Genomic DNA, 16,384 nt, shown 5'->3' on the forward strand with positions numbered 1-16,384 from the left:
CCGTCTGTCATGGATGCTTCAGTTGAGATTCCTGCATTGCAGGGGGCTGGACTAGATGACCACCAGAGGTCCCTTCCAACTCCATGATTCTGTGTTTCTAAGGGTCACCTGGTCCAACCAACTCCCTGCAGTGCAGAAATGACAGCCGAAGAATACCTGACAGGTGGCTCTCCAACCTCCATTTGAAACCTCCAGTGAAGTTGACTCCACCAATGTCACAGTCCAGTTCACGGGCTGTCGAAGTCCCAGCTGGGGACGTCGGGACCGGGGGCAAGATGGCAGGGTGGGAGCAGGAACAAGAGTCCAGAAGCCAGGGGTCCGAGGATCAAGAAGCAAGGAGTCAAAAAGTCAGGGGTCCGAGGGTCAAGAAGCAAGAAGTCACGAAGTCAGGGGTCCAAGGGTCAGGAAGCAAGGAGTCAGGAAGTCAGGGGTCCGAGGGTCAGGAAGCAAGGAGTCACGAAGTCAGGGGTCCAAGGGTCAGGAAGCAAGGAGTCACAAAGTCAGGGGTCCGAGGCTCAGGAAGCAAGGAGTCACAAAGTCAGGGGTCTGAGGGTCAGGAAGCAAGGAGTCACGAAGTCAGGGGTCCGAGGGTCAGGAAGCAAGGAGTCACGAAGTCAGGGGTCCGAGGATCAAGAAGCAAGGAGTCACGAAGTCAGGGGTCCGAGGGTCAGGAAGCAAGGAGTCACGAAGTCAGGGGTCCGAGGGTCAGGAAGCAAGGAGTCACGAAGTCAGGGGTCCGAGGATCAAGAAGCAAGGGGTCACGAAGTCTGGGGTCCAAGGGTCAGGAAGCAAGGAGTCATGAAGCCAGGGGTCAGAGGATCAAGAAGAAGGAGTCACGAAGTCAGGGGTCCGAGGATCAAGAAGCAAGGAGTCACGAAGTCAGGGGTCCGAGGGTCAAGAAGCAAGGAGTCACGAAGTCAGGGGTCTGAGGATCAAGAAGCAAGGGGTCACGAAGTCAGGGGTCTGAGGATCAAGAAGCAAGGGGTCACGAAGTCAGGGGTCCGAGGGTCAAGAAGCAAGGAGTCACGAAGTCAGGGGTCTGAGGATCAGGAAGCAAGGCAGGAAGTGTCTTGCTGTGGCCAAAAGCCGAAGGGAAATGCTGACCTTACAGTGGTACCTCGCAAGACGAATGTCTCGCAAGACGAAAAACTCGCAAGACGAAAGAGTTTTTCGTTTTTTGAGTTGCTTCGCAAGACAAATTTCCCTATGGGCTTGCTTCGCAAGACGAAAAACGTCTTGCAAGTTTGTTTCCTTTTTCTTAAAACCGTTAATACCCAGGGTGCATTGCTTGAAGAGGTGCAGTTGCGACTTGACCGTGCTTCGCAGGACGAAAAATTCGCAAGACGAAAAAACTCGCAGAACGAATTAATTTCGTCTTGCGAGGCACCACTGTATATCCCTTCCTGGCTCTTGCCACCAGGTGTAGTTTGTTACCAATCGGCCTCACCTGTGAGGCCACACCTTGCCTCTTCAGAACAAACTTAGGAAGGCCCCAGACCTGCGAAGCCCTACTGGTCCCAGGGCCTGGCTCCGGCATGCGCTCCTGACAAGGAGAAAGGGGGCTATCAATGGCTACTAGCCACGACGACTCTGCCCTGTGGAGGCAGCCATGCTTCTGAATGCCTGTTGCTGGAAACCGCAGGAGGGGAGAGTTGCTCATGCGCTCAGGTGCTGATTATGGGCTTCCCACAGGCATCAGGCTGACCACTGTGAGGACAGGAGGCTGGGCTAGATGTGCCCCCTTTGGCCTGATCCAGCTTATTGTGTTCTGATGCTCAGACCTGTCACCGTCTGGCTCCTGAAGTAGCAGGCAAAGGGCCACCTCCCTTTTCGTTGTTGTTGAGTCGTTTAGTGGTGTCCGCCTCTTCGTGACCCCCTGGACCAGAGCACGCCAGGCCCTCCTGTCTTCCACTGCCTCCCGCAGTTTGGTCAAACTCATGCTGGTAGCTTCAAGAACACTGTCCAACCATCTCGTCCTCTGTCTTCCCCTTCTCCTTGTGCCCTCCATCTTTCCCAACATCAGGGTCTTTCCCAGGAAGTCTTCTCTTCTCATGAGGTGGCCAAAGTCTTGGAGCCTCAGCTTCAGGATCTGTCCTTCCAGTGAGCACTCAGGTCTGATTTCCTTCAGAGTGGATCGGTTTGATCTTCTTGTAGTCCATGGGACTCTCAAGAGTCTCCTCCAGCACCAGAATTCAAAAGCATCAATTCTTCGGAGATCACCCTTCTTGATGGTCCAGCTCTCACTTCCATACATCACGACTGGGAAAACCAGAGCTTTAACCACACGGACCTTTGTTGGCAAGGTGATGTCTCTGCTTTTGAAGATGCTGTCTAGGTTTGCCATCTCCCTTTAGAGTAGACTAATCCACAAGGCTTACAACTCGAAGAGGGTGTTTTAAGCTCTCTCTGTTGGGTAGCTTAGCGAAGCTTAAGTTTTGCAGATCACAGCTGATGTCAGGCTGATAACAGCAACAGCAACACGCTTTCATCTGCCTGTCACAAGGAGGGCGCAGAACAACATGGGGGTTTGGATAAAAAGGCCTAAGAGGGCACCAATCCCACAAGTGCCCTCCTAAGTAAGAGGATGGAGGCTGCCGCAATAGACCTCGAGCACCAACAACGTGCTCTGATCTCTCAGCCGTTGAAAATACACACACCGGCATTTCCACATGGAAGGCAAAGAGCAGAAGCCGTGTCCCTTGCCAGGCGGTGCCTGATATTACGCTCACATTTCTGTGAGTCCTGGGGACTCATTGCCACAAGATGTCGAGGTGGTTGCTAGACATGGGATCGGCGGGGGCAGGATCATCAAGTGGGGAGACGTGAGGAGTTTGGGCTCAGCTCAGCTTGCAGAAGAGGGCTTTGCTTGGAGTTAAGGCAGATGGAGAGATGGGCTTTCAGATAATAATAATAATAATAATAATAATAATAATAATAATAATAATTACACCCCACCCATCTGACTGGGTTTCCCAGGCGAGGAAGCGGCGACCTGATAAATGTTTGTAAAACTATTCAAAAGAAGAAGCTGAACTTTGGAAGGTCCTTTGTCACGCAGCAGAGTTAAACCCTTCCTCAGGCTCTTCTCGTGTTCTTAAAAAGGTAAAGGTACCCCTGCCCATACGGGCCAGTCTTGACAGACTCTAGGGTTGTGCGCCCATCTCACTTAAGAGGCCGGGGGCCAGCGCTGTCCGGAGACACTTCTGGGTCACGTGGCCAGCGTGACAAGCTGCATCTGGCGAGCCAGCGCAGCACATGGAACGCCGTTTACCTTCCCGCTAGTAAGCGGTCCCTATTTATCTACTTGCACCCTGGAGTGCTTTCGAACTGCTAGGTTGGCAGGCGCTGGGACCGAACGACGGGAGCGCACCCCGCCGCGGGGATTCGAACTGCCGACCTTTCGATCGGCAAGCCCTAGGCGCTGAGGCTTTTACCCACAGTGCCACCCGCGTCCCTCCTTCTCGTGTTCTTATGGACCAGCATATTGCTCAAACCAGCGGCCCAGGTACAACTCTCTCCCAGCTGCTTTGGAGCCAAGGAAATCAGAAGCCACCCCAACGGCCAGTGCTATGAGCCAAAGATAGACGAGAAGGAAAGGAGGGTTCTGCTTTGGCAGCCTTCGCAGCTTTGCAGCAGATAACCAAGCCTCTCATATCTGATTTTATTCTTTCAGTTGGGACCCAGGGCTCCCCGCAATCGAGAAACAACAGCGATCGTTTAGCAGATTGGTAGCAGATCTGAGCAGCCTTCATCTGACCTGATAAGGTGAGCAGGAGAGGAAGGGGCTTCACTGGCTCCATCTAGCTCAGTGTGGCTGACACTGACTGGCAGCAGCAGCAGCAGCTCTCCAGAGCTTCAGGCAGGAAGCTTTTTCCTAGCCTTGTCCAGAGATCCCCTCACGGGCTGAACCTCAGGCCTCCTGCTTGGAAAGGGCGGGGGCTGTACAGCCAAACCTCCACATAAGGACATCAGAAGAGCTGGGACCCCCAAAGGTCATCCAGTCCAACCCCGTGCAATGCAGGAATCTCAGCTCAAGCTTCCAGGACAGATGGCCGTCTGAGCTCTGCTTAAACACCTCCAAGGAAGGAGAGTCCCCTTGGGGTTCCTGCCCAACTCCACAAGTCTATGATTCCCCAGACTTTTGATGATCACATTTAATTCTTATATATATTGTCAAGGGCTCAGGAGCAGAGGCGCAGGGGAGAGAGGAAATGGAGAGCGAAGGGGAGGAATCTGAGGGCAGCGGAGGGCAGAATGACAGTGACCCGAGAGATTCCATGAGCCTCTCCAGTGAATCAGAAGATTCCCAGAAGGGGGCGCCGATGGCCAGGGCAAGGGGGGTCCCAGGGGGGACGCACCAGAAACAAGGGGCCAGCGGAGACTCCCAGAGCAGTAGCTGGAAATCAGGGCCAACTTCCCCACCAGAGCGTAGTGGGGGGGAAGAGCCCCATAGGTCAGAGTCAGCGTCTCCTCCGGCAAGCAGGGAAGAGGAGTCAGGCCCAGCTGGCATCCCCGAAGAGGGAAGCAGTGACAGGAGCAGTATAACGGTCAGAAGGAAGGTGGCAGGCTGGGCGCCAAGTTCAAATGTACAGGCGCGCGGGACAGCAGGAAGCTCGGATTGGGAACCAGGTCCTAAAGCCCGCCGGAGGGAGGGGGAAGACTCGGGGGAGTCAGCGTCAGAAGAGTCTAGGAAGGGGAAAACCCCAGCGGACAGGCGGACCCAGAGGAAGAGGGAGCAGAGGAAGAGGTGGAGCAAGGCTAGGGTCTTAAACTGGTGTCTGGGGGGAGGAGACTCAGACGGAGCTTCGGCGGTCTAGAGTTTAAGACGTAGAGCTGCGCGCCGTGGCTGTAAATGAGAAACTGAACTTCAATAAAGACTATTTAATATAGCAATGGACTGGCGTTGGTCCTCTGTGAGCTGGGACCAGGGGCAGCCCTGACATATATATATATATACATATATATATACACACACACACACACACACACACACACACACACATGCACACACACATGCACACACACATGCACACATACATTTTTATTATTTTTTTAACATATCAGTTCCAACAGTCATACAACATAACTTCTCACCTTATACAATATTTTTAGACTTCCATCAACATCTCTGATGATTTTCCATTCTTTGTCACTTATTATGCATTTCTTAATTTCTATATTACATTTAATTATCCTTAACTAATAATTCTCCTCATTGTCTTTTTTGCAATATTTCAAATAATTCACCTTACAAAACTTATCGCAGCCCTACTAGCGTAATCTGTTCATCACAGTTACTTTTCAAATAGTTCATATATTTACTCCAGTCTTCTAAGAAACTCTGATCCCGCAGGTTTCGAATCCTTCCTGTTAATTTATCTAATTCTGCGTAGTCTATCAACTTCATCCTCCATTCTTCTTTCGTCGGTAGTTCTTCTTGCTTCCATTTTTGTGCCAATAATATTCTTGCTGCTGTTGTTGCATATAAAAACAACTTACAATCCTGTCTATTAATATCATCTCCTACAATGCCATGTAAAAATGCTTCTGGTTTCTTAATAAATGTATATTTCAACATCCTTTTCATCTCATTATATATCATTTCCCAGAAGTTTTTCACTTTTTTACATTCCCACCACATATGATAAAAAGTTCCCTCATTTTCTTTACAATCCCAACATTTATTACTTATTTTATACATTTTAGCTAATTTTACGGGGGTGATACACCACCTATACGTCATGATCACATTTAATTCTCGAGAGGGAGGGGGTTAATATAGAAGACCCCTCCCTCCTCCACCTCTCGCAATCCTCTCCTGATCAGCTCAGACAGCGGCTGCTTTGCAATCTTTGCCGCCCTGCCTGCAGAGCGGGCCCATATCTTGATTTGGGGGGGGGGGGGGTTTCCTTGTGGTTCAGAAAGGGGAGAATCACCCGAGTGAAGGGACGGGTTTAAATCATGCCAAGGCCAGATGCCAAGGCAGATTGGCTCTTATCTTGACCCTGAGCTCTCCTTATCTCTCTGCTAGGAAGGGTTGACAGTTGAGGCTTGTGGTCGCCTCATCGTTGACTCACAAACTCCACTCTGGGGCGGGCAGCACTCTTGGGGGAAACAAGCCTTCCGCCCAGCTGCCCGCCGTTGTCGTCGCAAGGCTCACCGTTCCCCTGGCATCTCGGCTCAACACCTGTACCCAAAGTGGCCCATCCGAGTGGGTAGGACTGCAGAGCCGAGTGCGGATTCTGCAGGCGGCAAAAATTTCTCTGGCAAATTATTGCAAGGGTCAGCCTTTTTATGCTTCTCTGCCGCTTTGCAAATGAACACATTTCGATTTCAAGCCCCGCAGCTTACTCTTCCCAGAGCTACAATTCCCAGCGCCCTTAAACTGCAGTTCCCGGGATTCTTTGAGGAGCGAAATGTGCTTCCAGTGTGCTTCAGATGTATGGTGTGCGCACAACCTCACAACTGCCAGGTGTCAAGCTGCTCATTGACGGACACCTTGCCCCCCACGGCCCAGGGATTTAGATCTGCCTCCAAGGCCCTCTCCAAGCCCTGTGGGCCCCCAGGGGCCACACCTAAGGACGTGACGTCAGGCGAGGCTGGCTGCTCCTCCTCCATCTTCTGCAACCTCTCATCCTTCATTCTTCCGTTACACAGAACCAGCAAGGGCCACTCCTTGCACTTTCTGGAAGGTGCTCAGAGCCCAAAGGGAGTCGTCTGGCAACCCTGTGGTGTGGGACACATGCCCCCAAGGGCCACCCTGGCTTCCTTGGCCTGACCTTCAAGAAGGCGGGCAGGAGGAAGCCACTCCCCCCCTTGCTTTGGACCAGAAAGGGGAGGGAGAGGCGGCTGCCCCTCTGAGCTTCCCAGGCTCCTCACACATCAATCATCATTGCCCCAATCTCTCCAGAGAGACTGGCATGGATCCCCTCGTGGTCTTCCTCCTCCTCCTCTGCACCTTCCAAGCTGCAAGTGAGTAACATCTGGGAGACTGTCAGTTAAATTCTCTCTCTCTGCTCCATAATGCAACACCCTTGCCTTTCTCTCTCTCTCTCTAAAAATATTTTTATTACAGTAGTTTTACATAAGGTTATACACAATAACTGTAACCATTCCAAAACATAAAAATAGAAAAGATTCTTTCAAACCTTCAGACCTCCTTCCCTCCCCCCATGGGTTCCAATTCTAAAAATTTCATCTTTTTCTTTTTTCCTGCATCTTTTACCGTTATCCATCTGTTATATATAGTAACCAAAGTTCATTTCACTTTACGAGTGTCACTGTATCTCTGGCAATGATTTCAACTGTCTACAGTGGTCTTTTTAGTATATTAAGAAGTTATTCCAATCTTTTAAGAATACTTGGGTCTTCCTGGTTTCTGATCTTTCCCGTCAGTCTTGCCATTTCTGCATATTCCATCAGTTTGGTCTGCCATGCTCCTCAGGTCGGTACTTCTTTCCATCTCTGGGCTAGGAGCATTCTCGCTGCCATCGTTGCATACATAAACAGTCTTTTATTTTCTTTTGGTAGTTCCCCACCTCTTATATCTAACATAAAAGCTTCTCAGAGCCCAACTAAGTTTGTTCTTGGTATACACTTTCATGTGCTTGCAAATACCAAGAACAAACTTAGCTTATACCAAACACAAACTTAGTTGGTCTCTAAGGTGCTACTGGACAGTTTTTTAATTTTTTTCTATATTTAGAAAATTCACTGTTTTTTAAACAAAAGTTTTCTTCAAATTTTCTTATATCATATGTAACCCAAGGTACCACCAAGGTTATCGTATGTAACCCGAGGTACCACTGTATTTGTTTTTTATCCTATACAGTGGTACCTCGGGTTACAGACGCTTCAGGTTACAGATGCTTCAGGTTACAGACACTTCAGGTTACACACTCCGCTAGTGTGCCCAGAAATAGTACCTCTGGTTAAGAACTTTGCTTCAGGATGAGAACAGAAATTGTGTGGCGGCAGCGGGAGGCCCCATTAGCTAAAGTGGTGCTTCAAGTTAAGAACAGTTTCAGGTTAAGAACAGACCTCCGGAACGAATTAAGTTCTTACCCCGAGGTACCACTGTATTTTGGAAATGTACATTCAGGTTTTTCTTCCTTTAAATTTTTTGGGGGCCCCCAAGAGAGTGGGGCCCTAAGCTACAGCTTGTTTAGCTTATATGTAAATCCGGCACTGATCTTGCCCCTTCTTGGTTTGTTGCCCCAGGGATGGATGACACAGGAGGGGTGAACTTCGTTGAAGGTTTTGGGGAGTCCGTCACGTTGCCCCTGGAGATTCCCACCCAGAACATCTCCACGCTCTTCTTGAACTGGAAGTCTTTGTCGAGGAAGAAGGCACTGGCTCTGTGGACCCCCCAGCACCCCTTGTTTGTCATCGACGCAGAGTATTCTGGGAGAGTGAACTACTCCAAGGAGAACAATGTCTTGCAAATACGCAACTTGACCCTGGCAGACGGTGGACCCTACGAAGTCGTCATGGGAGTCGTCCCCCACGAGACCATCTTAAAAAATTACACACTATTCATATTTCGTAAGTTCTGAGGGCACAGCAAGGCTTCCTCGGGAACCGTAGGATCGTAGAAATGTAGCGTTGGGTGGGAGTCCCAAGGGTCCAAACCCCCTGCAATGCGGGGGTCACTCCGAATGGGAGTTGCTATTTGTGGCACCAGTAGATCTACAGGGAAATGTTGCCAGGAGGAGTAGTTTAGAGAAAAGTTGGTGTTAGAGAGAATCAGCTCATGGGTTGGAAAAATAAGGGGCATTATCGAGGATGTGGGGTCTTTATCTTGGGCTACAGAGACAGCCACTTGATTCGGGACTGGCAAAATAAAGTTCTTCTTCATGCAGCACATATTTTTCACTCCATAAGACGCACCTGACCATAAGACACACCTAGTTTTTAGGGGAGGAAAACAAGAAAAAAAATATTCTGAACGAAACAGTGGATGTATGATTTTTGTGGTTCATGCTGTGGCCACAGACATGTGATTTGACAGTGAGTTTGGGGTAGCCGAATGCAAAAATCCTGAGGATCCATGTGGACCCATGCTTTGTAACCATGTTTTTGCACCATTGTGGCCCCAGGAAACAGTGGGTGTGGGTGTTTTTTGGTGCAGGCTGTAGCCATGGACATGCTATGTGATCTCATGGTGAATTTGGGGTGACCCAATGCAAAAATCCTGAGGATCCATGGGCTTTTACCTCCCGCCTCCCAGGCAGCCTCCTTTATCGCTAGCCTCCCTTATCTCCCTCCCTGATCACTTGCTGATCAGCGGCTTTGTTTCAACACCCACTTCCCTCTTTTTTAAAAAAGAAAAGCATGATCTGCTTTTCTCCCCTGGGCAATTCGGCTCCAGGGACCACACATTTGCTCCAAAAGACGCACAGACATTTCCCCTTACTTTTTAGGAAGAAAAAAGTGTGTCTTATGGAGTGAAAAATATGGTAGTTAGAACTGTGGGACTCCCTTCCGCAGGAGGCAGTGATGGCTACCAAACTGGGCGGCTTTAAAAAGAGGATTGGACAAATTCGTGGAGGAGGAGAGGGCTATCGACAGCTACTAGCCACAATGGCTAGGCTCTGCCCCACGGCTGGAGGCAGCGATGCTTCTGAACACCAGGTGCTGGAGGTGGCAGGAGGGGCGAGGGCTCTTGTGCCCAGGTGCCACTTGCAGGTTTCCTAAAAGAGGCATCTGTTAGAAGAGGAGGCAGACTTGAGGGCCCCCTTTGGCCTGACCCAGCACCTTCTTCTTCTGTTCTTATGGAACCTCCAGGTCCAGAGGCAGTCTATCTGGGTTCCTGGGTTCCTAGGGACATTTGGCCACTGTGAGCGCAGGATGCTGCACTAGGTGGGTCTTCTCACAAGGCAAAATGTGCATGTACTATTATTTGGGGGAGGGGAGGAAGTACACTGCTCCCCACTTTCCAGTGCTCTATTTTTCCTCCCCCCCCCCAAAAAAAGAATAATCCTGCAGATGAATCCAGGGCCAGCAGCAGCCCCTCACCCCCCCCCCCAATGACATCCCTGCGCACTTCAGGAAATAATACCAATTCAGAGAAGCAATTAGCCGAAATAGTTGCATGATTCATAGAATCATAGAATCCTAGAGTTGGAAGAGACCACAAGGGCCATCGAGTCCAACCCCCTGCCAAGCAGGAAACACCATCAGAGCACTCCTGACATATGGTTGTCAAGCCTCTGCTTAAAGACCTCCAAAGAAGGAGACTCCACCACACTCCTTGGCAGCAAATTCCACTGTCCAACAGCTCTTACTGTCAGGAAGGTCTTCCTAATGTTTAGGTGGAATCTTCTTTCTTGTAGTTTGGATCCATTGCTCCGTGTCCGCTTCTCTGGAGCAGCAGAAAACAACCTTTCTCCCTCCTCTATATGACATCCTTTTATATACAGTATTTGAACATGGCTATCATATCACCCCTTAACCTCCTCTTCTCCAGGCTAAACATGCCCAGCTCCCTTAGCCGTTCCTCATAAGGCATCGTTTCCAGGCCTTTGACCATTTTGGTTGCCCTCCTCTGGACACGTTCCAGTTTGTCAGTGTCCTTCTTGAACTGTGGTGCCCAGAACTGGACACAGTACTCCAGGTGAGGTCTGACCAGAGCAGAATACAGTGGAAAGATAACAGGAAAGGGGACCCGCCTGCAGTGTGATGCCTGGGTGTGTGTGAGCAAAACCATCTTTAGACAAGAACGCAGAGCCCAGGGCCCAATGAGAGGCTTCCCTACCCTGCTGCTAAATGGTTTCCTGCGAGGGGCTCAGATGCGTCTCTGTTGATAAGAAACCAGCTTGCTCCTCTCAGAGACTCAGATCTCTTCTTCCACGAAGACTCGCTGAGTCAAACTTCCAGGTTCTTGAGAGGAAGCCAATCAACGGTCGCATTGCAACGTTGCGCCAGAATATTAAGGCCGTGGCCCACCTGGTGCAGCCTCCTGTCTTCACAGTGGCCAGCCAGTTGCCTCAAAGGGAAACCATCGTGCAGGATTCACGACCAGCAAGACCAGCTCCCCCCTCCTGCAGTTTCCAGAAGGGACATTGGGGAGCCTTGCTGCCTCCAACTCCAGAGGCAGAACAGAGCCCCCTCCCCCTCCAAGAATGCCCCCATTACCCTTCTAAGGCCACCCAGCTCTACCTCTCTCTTAAATCGGAACCAGCGAAGGCGGTGAAGGTCCTGTGTGAGTGTCTGGAGCAGTTGGAGGATGGATGGCCGCTAAGGGATTGAGGTTGAATCCTGACAAGACAGAATTAGTGTTTTGGGGGGACAGGGGGCGGGCGGGTGTGGGGGATTCCCTGGTCCTGAATGGGGTCACTGTGCCCCTGAAGGACCAGGTGCGCAGCCTGGGAGTCATTTTGGACTCACAGCTGTCCATGGAGGCGCAGGTCAATTCTGTGTCCAGGGCAGCTCCATCTGGTACGCAGGCTGAGACCCTATCTGCCCACAGACTGTCTCACCAGAGTGGTGCATGCTCTGGTTATCTCCCACTTGGACTACTGCAATGCACTCTACGTGGGGCTAACTTGGAAGGTGACCCAGAAACTACAACTAATCCAGAATGTGGCAGCCAGACTGGTGACTGGGAGCGGCTGCCGAGACCACATAACACCGGTCTTGAAAGACCTACATTAGCTCCCAGTACGTTTCCGAGCACAATTCAAAGTGTTGGTGCTGACCTTTAAAGCCCTAAACGGCCTTGGTCCAGGAGACCTGAAGGAGCGTCTCCACCCCATCATTCAGCCCAGACATTGAGGTCCAGCTCTGAGGGCCTTCTGGTGGTTCCCTCATTGTGAGAAGCCAAGTTACAGGGAACCAGGCAGAGGGCCTTCTCAGTGGTGGCACCTGAGAGCTGTGGAACGCCCTCCCAGCAGATGTCAAGGAAATAAACATCTATTTTACTTTTAGAAGACAACTGAAGGCAGCCCTGTTTAGGGAAGTTTTAAATGTCTGACGCTGTGTTGTCTTTAATATTCGGTTGGAAGCATGGCTGGGGAAACCCAGCAAGATTGGCGGGGTAATAATAATAATAATAATAATAATAATAATAATAATATTACCCCAGGAGTCATCTAGTCCAGCCCCCCTGCAAAGCAGGAATTGCAATTCACGCATCTCTCACAAATGCCCATCCAGCCTCTGCTCAAAAACCTCCAGGGAAGGAGCGCCCGCCACCTTCTGCTGTCAAGCAGCCCCACTGGCAGAAAGTTCTTCCTAGTTTCTTCAAAATCTTGTTTCTTGAAATTTGAATGTGTCGGCTGGGGTCCTGCCCTCCGGAGCAGAAGAAAACAAGCCTGCTCTGTCTTCCACGGGATGACCCTTGAGATATTTGAAGATGGCCATCAAATCTCCTCTCCGTCTCCTGAAGAGAGCACAGCTGAGGTTATATTTTCTGAGAATCCTCCGGAAAAACAATCTCTCCAAGGACCTCTTGATGGCATTTTACCATTGTACTGTTCAGAGTGTATTAACTTATGGTCTGTGGGTGTGGTTTGGGAGCTGCATGGTCAGGGGAAAAACAATGCTATCCAGGGTTGTGAAGACTGCGGAGAGAATAATTGGGTGCACTCTTCCCACCTTGGATCAAATCTATGCTGCCAGGTGCCATAAGAAAGCGGCAGAGATCGCGCGGGATAGTGCGCACCCCGGAAATGATCTCTTTCAGCTTCTGCCTTCTGGAAGAAGGTGCAGGGTTATAAAGGCCAGGACTAGGCGCCTGAGAAACAGTTTCTATCCAAATGCAATTTTGGTTTTAAATGCAGTGTAAGGTGCCTCTATGGGAGTATATTGTATTTAAAAATGGGGTATCAGAGTTTTTAGGGGGCTAACTAGGCTGGGATAGCAGGCTTGTTGGTTTTAGAATGTCTGATGTAGATTTTTTTAATTTTGTTGTTCTGCAAGGGACAATGAGAATCAAGATTATCATATCTTCTCCAGCTCTCTCAACTGTTCCTCATAAGGCTTCGTTTCCAGACCCTTGACCATCTCAGTCGCCCTCCTCTGCACACCTTCCAGCTTTTCAATATCCTCCTCAAACTGAGGAGCCCCAAAATGGACGCAATATTCCAGGTGGGGTCTGACCAAGGCAGAATACAGTAGTGCTACCACTTGATCTGGGCACTAGACTTCTGATGAGGCAGCTTAGAATAGCCTTAGCCTTTTTTGCTGCTGCAACACACAGTTGGCTCACTATGGCCAGATTCCGTCCCATAAAGGGTTGGGGAGGGAATAGAATGACGTGCTTCTTTCTCTGCCCCCCAATTCTTGCCCATCTCCCCCCCCCCACCTTTCCCTGCCCCTCTGCAGGCATCAACATCACCAAAACGTGGTGGGAGATCAGCTCCTGCACTTTGTTCTGCGAGTTGGGGGCTGGGAAGATGGCCAACGTGACCTACAACTGGACTCTCACGGCGACGGGGGCCCCACTTTCCCAAAGCAGCCGACTCGACCTCGTCATGAGCCCCACAGATGCGCATCAGTCCTACTCATGCGGCGCGAAGGCTCTTGGGGTCCAGGTGAGACGGGACATCTCTCCCTACGAAGACTGCGGGGTCAAGGCTTCAGGTAAATGCCTTCAGGGAATCGCAGAATCAAAGAACGGTAGAGTTGGGAGGGGACCCCGAGGGTCATCTAGACCAACCCCCTACGATGCAAGGGACACGGCAGAAGTTCCTAAAATAATGCCTGGCATGGAGAAAGCAGAGAGAGGAAAGGTTTTCTCCTTCCCTCCTAAAACTAGAATTCATGGGCATCCAAGGAAGTTGACCATTGGCAGACTCAGGATGGATAATAAAATAATAATAATGGTAAAATTTTATTTATATCCCGCCCTCCCCAGCTGAAGCCGGGCTCAGAGCAGCTAACAACAATAAAAGTAACACAGCATTCTAAAATCAATTCATTCTAAAATCAATTCAGAATCAAATTAATGACAACCATTCTGTGAGGATTAACGAAGGAGGGGTCAGACTGTGCCTTGGCCAAAGGCCTGCGGCAGTCCCTGCGGGAAGATGTCAGGTTCCGCAGGGCCCTCGTCTTTTGGGACAGAGCGTTCCACCAGATCGGGGCCACAGCCGAAAAAGCCCTGGCTCTGGCTGAGGCCAGCCTAACCTCTCTTTGACTCAGGACCTCCAAAATGTTTTTATTTGATGACCATAAGTTCCTCTGTGGGACATACCAGGAGAGGCGGTCCTGTAGGTATGAGGGTCCTAGGCCGTATAGGGCTTTGAAGGTTAAAACCAGCACCTTAAACCTGATCCTGTACTCCACCGGGAGCCAGTGCAGCTGGTATAGCACCGGGTGAATGTGATCTCCCAGCGAAGACCCTGCAAGGAGTCTCGCTGCGGCATTCTGCACCCGCTGGAGTTTCTGGGTCAGTCTCAAGGGCAGCCCCACGTAGAGCGAGTTGCACTAATCAAGTCTGGAGGTGACTGTCGTGTGGATCACAGTGGCGAGGTCAGGGCGAGAGAGGTAAGGGACCAACTGCTTATTTCCTTAGGATAAAAGAAAGTCTTTCTTCACAGCAGCACAGAGTTAACCTATGGAACTCCCTCCCACTGGACAGCAATGGCCACCGACTTGGATGGATTTAAAAGAGGACTGGGCAAATTCATGGAGGAGGAGAGGGCTATGGAGGGCGACTGGCCACAACTGGAGGCAGCAGTGTTCTGAATGCCAGTTGCTAGAAATTGCAGGAGGGAGAGAGTTGCTCTTGTGCTCGGATCCTGCCACTAGCTTCCCTTTGGGGCACCTGGTGAGGAGGCTGGCCTGGATGGGCCCCCTTCGGCCTGATCCGGCAGCAGCCAGGCTCTTCCTGTCTTCTTGTGGAAACTCCAGGTGCAGGAGCAGTCTATCCAGAGTCCTAGGTCCTTAGGAGTATCCGGTCCCTGAGAGATTAGGATGCTTGGCTGGATGGGTCTGATCCTGCACGCTCTTCCCACGTCCTTATATTGGTGGTTTTAAGCCAATCCTTTGCCTCCTCTCTTTGCACAGCACTTGGGAGAGTTTGTGGTTTGGGGCTAAATTAGTTTATGTGATTTCCCAATAAACAAACATGAAACAATTACCTCTCTCCCTCTCCCTTCCGCAGGACTTTTCGTGGTGCTCTGCTACTGGGTTGCCAAAATCATCCTCACGCCCGTCCCCCTCTTCCTCCTCTATTATCATCACTTCAAGAAAGCCAAATCCGCACAATACACTGTCTCAAAGGAACGGACAGACGTGGACTACGAAGTCGTCCACTTTGAAGAAGCCAATTATGAAATGGACTACGTGAATTAATGTCCACACGGAAACGATTCCTCAGAAAAGGCGAGGGCCAAGTTTGCCGCTGCTTCCCACCCGCCCCAAAGTCTCCAAACATTATTTCCAGTCTTCCGGGAGTCGGCAGCATTTGAGCTCACCGGGGCTTCTTTCTCCCAGCTAAACAGTGTTAACGGAGAAATCCGAGGGCTCCCTTGGACAAAAACAAAGACACCAACCAGGATAACTTGGAGCAAAACAGCAGCCTGTAGGCTTGGCCTTTATTGGATACTGTCGCGACAGGACTCCCACCCGCAACAAGATGAAGCAAAATGGAAGTCCAGAACAAAAGGAGACCCCAACTTTTATTAGTTACTAATCCCCCAAACTACACCTCTAAGACTACATCACAACTACATCACAAAAAAGGAGGGGTTGAGGGAGGAGTTGTGGTGGTAACCTGAGTGTCCTGTCACCTGGCTGGTTCCCCCTTTCCCCCTCCCCATGAATACTTTCCAGGTGACAGAGGGGAGTTTGCAGTTTCCTGCCCCCAGAGGGAAGAGCTGATTATTGTCCTTTGTTCCAGTCTGTGCTGAATCCACTCCCATATGCAAGTTCTTTGTGATCTTGATGGTCTTCTGTCTAGGACCACCAGGGTTGGCATAGCAACTGGGCAGGGCTCCTGTGGATGTGCTGGGATGCTCAAGGGATTATGGCTGCCCTGTATCAAACACTCCCCATTTTGTAGTCCTTCCTTCATGGAGTCAAATAAAAGTGGAACGGTGTAAATCCGATGTATGGTTGATTTTCTATGAATTTATAACAGAAACATTGCTTATGTCTTTTGTGTGTGTGTGTGTGTGTGTGTGTGTGGTGTGTTTGTACAAACTGAATGATGTGGGGGGGGGGGGTTTCCTGCAACAACAGGACCCCTCTCTCTGCCAGTTTCACCCTCAAGGCTACCTTACAAGTCAGCTGGAAGGAAAGGGTCATAGATCTGAAGGTTTGGGGGGTGGGGAACCCCAATGCCATCAAGTCCAACCCCCCTGGGGTCATCCAGCCTGACCCCAGCTAAATCGAACACTCAACAGATTGCTGGGCAGTGTGCAATCACACACCTCCT

General features: G+C 50.4%; 1 protein-coding gene across 1 annotated transcript; it reads left to right on the forward strand.

Moving 5' to 3' along the window:
* The first annotated feature begins 6,394 nt into the window (after nt 1–6,394).
* LOC114587230 (SLAM family member 5-like) lies at nt 6,395–16,112 on the forward strand. The gene is made up of 4 exons (XM_028711281.2): nt 6,395–6,972; nt 8,221–8,544; nt 13,327–13,584; nt 15,110–16,112. Exons 1-4 carry the CDS (start codon nt 6,921–6,923, stop codon nt 15,298–15,300), a joined length of 825 nt encoding a protein of 274 aa, XP_028567114.2. The 5' UTR covers nt 6,395–6,920; the 3' UTR covers nt 15,301–16,112.
* Nucleotides 16,113–16,384: the final 272 nt, after the last annotated feature.

This window comes from Podarcis muralis, chromosome 16, assembly GCF_964188315.1.
Source record: "Podarcis muralis chromosome 16, rPodMur119.hap1.1, whole genome shotgun sequence".
Lineage (NCBI taxonomy): Eukaryota > Metazoa > Chordata > Lepidosauria > Squamata > Lacertidae > Podarcis > Podarcis muralis.

Excerpts from the sequence above, each read along its gene's own strand:
- LOC114587230 (XM_028711281.2), top strand. The coding sequence starts at position 6,921 with ATGGATCCCCTCGTGGTCTTCCTCCTCCTCCTCTGCACCTTCCAAGCT. Across the intron at positions 8,545-13,326 it reads TTACACACTATTCATATTTC|GCATCAACATCACCAAAACG; the intron begins GTAAGTTCTGAG and ends GCCCCTCTGCAG. Across the intron at positions 13,585-15,109 it reads CTGCGGGGTCAAGGCTTCAG|GACTTTTCGTGGTGCTCTGC; the intron begins GTAAATGCCTTC and ends TCCCTTCCGCAG.